Here is a 6065-nt window from a genome sequence, read left to right as displayed (position 1 = left end):
CCTTAGGTGTACGTGGCTGGCGCCTTAGCCCGTTGAGCTATAGGCGCCGAGCCAAGATTTGACATTTTTAAAGATGTTTTTATGCACTGCAAATAAGGTACACATCTTTTAGTTTACGCCACCATTCCCACATCATAGATGAGAAATTAAATCCATGGAAACTCTATTAACAGACCAATCTAGAGGAAATTATTTGTTAAAGTCTTCTTTTTTAACAATTTGCCTTTTCTCTTCTCTATTCCAGTTCTCTTCCCACTACTCTAGCTCTCTTCTTAATCCAGATAAAAAATTTGGTACCAATACCAACCCTCCTGATGTGATCTTTCTCTTCGAGTTATCTCAATGCACTCCTCTGAGTAATTTATGTTGGCATATTACCATGCTCCATAGTACATGCCCATCTTAGAAATTTTAGTACACCCACAGCATTTTAAACTCAGACTGCCATCTGGCATTTAGACAATTCTGAAAAAACAAGGATAAATATCCTCCACAATTGGTCAAAACAATTGTGATAAAGTACTATTGTATCAATACATACATATATAAGGATAAAGCGTTGCCACTAACTTAATTTGGGGAGAGACTACTTCTCAAACCAAGTGCATGTGATTTACTCCAGACTTTTTGAGAATTAAAATATAATTAGCAACAAAAATATGAAACCAACCCAAATTTATACCACTGGGCAAAGCTTAAATACATTACCGTGTATCTCCATGTGGCATAAGCAACTGCCAATACAATATTCATTGTCCCTTTCTTCCTTACCAACAGAACCCCTATACTGTTAAGTAGAATTATGCCCATTTATAAAATTATATTCTGGTCATCCTCTGCAGATAAAACTGACTGGGATGTTATATATATGTATGTATGTGTTGAGTGTGAAACATGGATGTGTGTATTAAAATACACACATATACATGTGTGGAAATGTACTCAGATACAGACATAAAAATACATTGGAGGCTTGGTGCCTATAGCTCAGCAGCTAGGGTGCTGGCCACATACACCAGAGCTGGAGGGTTCGAACCCAGCCCTGGGTCTGCCAAACAACAATGACTACTACAACAAAAAAATAGCCAGGCACTGTGGTGGGCTCCTGTGGTCCCAGCTACTTGGGAGGCTGAGGCACAAGAATCGCTTAAGCCCAAGAGTTAGAGGTTCCTGTGAGCTGTGACGCCACAGCACTCTACCAAGAGTGACATAGACTCTGTCTCAAAAAAATTGGTGAATTATCACATAGTATTATATATATATAAATATGTATTAAACTGCATTGCTTATATAATCTGGGGAAAGAACATAAAAGGAGAAAAAAACACAGGTTACAACTACAATCTTCCATCATCCAACAATCGCTCAACAATGACACCAGTCACCATTTATTGAGACTCTACCATATGCTATGCACTATGCCAAATGCTTTATTTACATTATTTTACTTATTTCTCATAACAACTCTATATTTCCATTTCACAGGTGAGTAAACTGAGGCTCAGAAAAGTAACCAAAAAGTCACAAACCAGTGACTTATTAGACCAAAATCTTAACCAAGATTTGTTTGACCTAAAGCAAAGCTGAACCCAGAAACATAAATAGCTTAATTGCTAATAATTATTTTCACTGAAATTATAATCTTTTAACATCAAGTTGAGAAAAACTGGATTTTTTATGACTATTAGATGAGAGTGAACAGAGAAGATCATTCATTGCCCTGTGAAGGTCTTTGTTTTTGACTATCTTCAAAATAATTCCCTTCTAAAGGCACGACAGAAGTAGTGATCTATTGATGACTTAATTATGTCATAGAACACAGATTCCATGTCTATTAAGATACCATGAGAAAAGAGTTAAAAGCAGACCCAAGACTACTATCCTTAGAAAGGTCTACTTTTAAGGCTAGCCTTTGGCTGGTTCCTGGGAACCTTGATTTCTGGAAGATTCTTACTATTCCCTGACATTCTTACTAAGCCTGAACCATTTGTAAAAACAATATGGTTTATGATAAATACTGGCTTTCCTCCTAGGAGTCTGGAATTTGGGTGAATATGAGGTAGAGGGTACCTATGTGATGAGTGCCAAATAAAAACCCTGAGTATTCTCCAATGAGCTTCCCCGATTCATAAGTGTTGTCACAACTCATTGCTAGAGGAATTAAGTTCATCCTGTGTGATTCTGAGCACTTTGGAAGCTTATGCCTGTTTTGCATTGGATTTTCCCTCATATACCTTTTCCACCTGCTGACTTTGTTTTGAATCCTTTTGCTGTAATAAGTCATAGCCATGAGTATGATTACATACGGAGTCCTATCACTTCCTCATAGTGAAATCATCAAATCTGAAAATTGTGTTGAGGACTCTAAACATGCAGACACGTAAGATAAAACTCAGTTCAAGTATTCCTTTAATGTTTAAATAGCCTGTAAGATATAACACAAATCTTTACCTCTTCTTTCTTTATATCTTTTTCTTGGTGCTGAAAAAATTCTACCTTCAGGCTTCCTGATGATGGTTGCTCAGGAGGAGGTAGATAACTCTTTGTATTCACAGCATCAAAAAGTTTTTCCACAAATATCTGTGTCTCTATAAATAAAACCAAAGATTGAAAGACATATTGTAGGACATTTGCTAAGATATTAATTCATCACTTTATACATCAGAACTCTAATATGATAAACTATACCTTGACTATTAGAAATCTAGGAATTATACCAACATAAAGAGCTTCCCACCAGTGTGCCATCGCACAACTCCTGATTCATTCAATTTTTAGGGTAGTAAGGACTAGAATGGGCAGAACTTCTAGGCCAATCACTTCTAGCAATAACTAGTCTTCTCTGGGGAGCCCCAGTGACTGGGCCAAAATGTGTCTACCATTATCTAGATGTGGGCAACTTGCAAAAAGTTGAAAAGCAATATGCTAGTCAATATTCAAAGCAGTTTCCTAAGCAGCATTAAATAAATAAAGGAGGATTTAGTCCTTTTCTTAATCTTTTAGCCTATGTAAGTAATAAAAAATATCAGCATAAATATGCTTTAAGAATAAGCATGAGGATGTTGATCAAAAGAGGCTTCCATTTTAAATAAGCTTAGAGATATAACCAGTAATAATAATATTTGCTCAACTTTGTTATAATTGGAGCCTATCTCTTATTGAGTTCCTTCAATACTCTATAGAAAACATTATTTTAAATAACTTACTAAAATAAAATAGTATTTAATACCAAACATCTTACCTTTCTGAAGAAATACATCCAGCTGATCAATACATAATGCCTTTAACTCTTTTTCACTTTTATCTTTCTTTACCAAAGCCAGGACATATTTTGCTAGTGCTGATGGATCCGCATCACAGCTAAAAAAAAAAAAAAAATAAGCAATGTTGAAGGAAATTTAGCCATAACCAACTTCACATTCTACAAATTCCAGTTGTAAACCAACTTAGTAGATATGATTGCTAAGGTACTGAAGAAATGTAAGTTCTTCTTATATTAATACACCTTACATGCTTTGTATATTTATTTATTATTTAAAAGTCATTATTTAAAGGCATACCACACAATATACTAATTAAACAGCAGAAAGACAATCTAAAAGTAGACCCAAATACTCTACGCACTAGGAATTTAAATTTTATAAAGGTGGCATCCAAATCAACAAAGAAAAGGAGCTGGGCATTGTGGCGGGCGCCTGTAGTCCCAGCTACTTGGGAGGCTGAGGCAAGAGAATTGCCTAAGCTCAGGAGTTGCAGGTTGCTGTGAGCTGTGGTAACACCACAGCACTCTATTGAAGGTGATAAAATGAGACTCTGTCTCAAAAAAAAAAAAAAAAAGAAAGAAAGAAAGAAAAGATGAATCATGCAGTAAATAGTAATGAAACAAATCTGGGAGTTACCTTTTAAAAACCTAAACTTGAATCTATAATTTATTCCATATACCATAATAAATATAAAAGAAACCATTACAGTACTAGAAGACAACATGACTCATTTTACAACCCTGGAGAGCTAATGAAGACAAAAAATCCATATATCACAAAACAATTAAGTGATTTTATTAAAAAAAAAAATTAAAAACTTTAGAATGAAAAGTTGACAAAATGAGAAAATAGCTCAAATGGCTTAATTCATCACAAAAAGGCATATTCTTCTAATCTGTACAGTTTCATTGATCAAGATCAACAACGTAAGAGGAGAAAAAAACAAAGGATATGAACAGATACTAAAAAGGAAACAAAAGGGTAAAACTTCAACCTCATCCACAAGAGAAATGCAAGCTTTAGTTACAATGAAATGTCATTTCTAGTTTATTAGGTTGGAAAAATCCAAAAATATGAAAAACATATTCTGCTAGCAAGATTAAGGAGACCAGAAACTTTCATACTTTAATCCGGTCTGAGTATAGTGGTAGCCCAATGGAAGAATGTTCTGGCTTTATCGAGTTAACAGATGCAATCTGATTCAGCAATTCGACTTCTATGAATTTATTCTACAGATACACTTACATATTCAAAATTACATGTGTAGAAGTTATTCACTGTCATACTGATTGTAAAATCAAAAATGTATAAATGTCCATCCAGGTACAAAGGACTGGAAAAATATATTAAATCCACACAAAGGAATGACATACGCAGCAAAAGGGCACAAAAAAAGTAATGAAGTTTTCATTTATTAGCAAAATCTTCATTTTAAATTTATTAAATTTAAAAAGCAAGGTATAGAAAAAGTTTGCATAGCATGTTACTCTTGGTGTTGGGGGAGAAGAGTTATGCTTGAAATACATAGGAGGAAAGATAAACAACTAATAACAGTTGTTACTTATATGAAGGGATGACAGTGAAAACTAAGTGAACGATGGACAGTGTGATACGTCAGTACTGGTACATAGTGTAATAATCAAGTTAGGGTAATTAGCATAGCTATTACCTCAAACATTTATCATCCCTTTCTCTTAGAAAGATTCAAACCTCTCTCTTCTACCCATTTGAAAATATAAATAATTAACTACAGCCACTCCAGAATGTTAAAGAACACTAGAATTTATTCCTCCTATATCTAGCCATAATTTTGTATCTGTTAGCCAACCTCTTCCAACCCCCAAACTCCCTACCTACCAGTCCTGGCCTTTAGTAACCACTATTCTGCCTGTATTTTTATGAGATCAACTTATTTAGCTTCCAAATATGAGTGATAACATGTAGTATTTATCTTCCTGTGCCTGGCTTATTTCATTTAACATAATATCATAAAGGAAAATTGTCTTTTTGTTTGTTTTGGTACCGATGGGATCTTGATCTATTACCCTGGGATGGTCTTGATCTCTTGGCCTCAGGTGATCCTCCTGCCTTGGCCTCTCAAAGTTCTGGGATTATAGGTGAGTCATCATGCCAAGCCTAGGAAGGAAAGTTTTTGGTGCCTAAACTATGTTCACCCAATTCAAAACACCAGATTTATTGTTTGAAACTAAGCTAAAATTGTTACCTACTTAAAGATAATTTTACAATGTAAGAGTAATGAAAGCAACAGTAAACTGACATTTACTGAACACGTGGTATGTGCTATGAAATGCAATCCAAACTTTTCATACTATACTGAGCTCTTGTTTTAACTGATGAAGAAAGTGAGACTCAGAGAAAAACTAAGTAGACTTCCAAAGACTATGTAGCAAGGAAGTTATAGAACCAAAGTTTAAAACTCAATCTCATACTCCATGGTCCAGACTCTTAACCACTATACTAGATTGCCTCTTACAAGGACATAAGCAGAAACCAGACCTCCAATTTACTTATTGCTATAAACATCTAGAGTTACAGCCATCAACTCAAGTACTATTGCTTTTTTTTTTTTAATGGTACATCATTTTTATTGATTGAATATTCACACCAAACACCAAAGTAATAATGCTGGTTCTTCCCCCTAACAGACTAGGAAAGGAGAAGAAAGTTCAGTTTAGTTTCTTGTGCAGCTGCATGTACTCACATGCAAAACATTATCTTAAGATTCTGGGATAGGTGGTTTAAAACAAAAGACTTAAATAAAAATAGCACCAGAAGGACTAG

At 34.7% G+C, this 6065-nt stretch overlaps 1 protein-coding gene across 15 annotated transcripts in view; it reads right to left on the bottom strand.

Moving 5' to 3' along the window:
- RBM26 (RNA binding motif protein 26) overlaps positions 1-6065 on the bottom strand; it is an 83495-nt gene that overhangs the window by 54500 nt on the left and 22930 nt on the right. For all 15 annotated transcript variants that reach the window (XM_023513177.1, XM_023513189.1, XM_023513176.1 and 12 more), the window contains exons 2-3: positions 3242-3360; positions 2452-2588 (exon numbers count right to left, since the gene is read on the bottom strand). In XM_023513177.1, the coding sequence (XP_023368945.1) occupies positions 2452-2588; positions 3242-3360 (256 nt within the window). The remainder of the gene's footprint in view (positions 1-2451; positions 2589-3241; positions 3361-6065) is intronic.

The sequence above is a fragment of the Otolemur garnettii genome, unplaced genomic scaffold (assembly GCF_000181295.1).
Source record: "Otolemur garnettii isolate 467f Iridium unplaced genomic scaffold, OtoGar3 scaffold00036, whole genome shotgun sequence".
Classification (NCBI taxonomy): domain Eukaryota; kingdom Metazoa; phylum Chordata; class Mammalia; order Primates; family Galagidae; genus Otolemur; species Otolemur garnettii.
The sequence above is the reverse complement of the archived record's forward strand: the minus strand, read 5'-3'. Positions and strand labels throughout refer to the sequence as shown.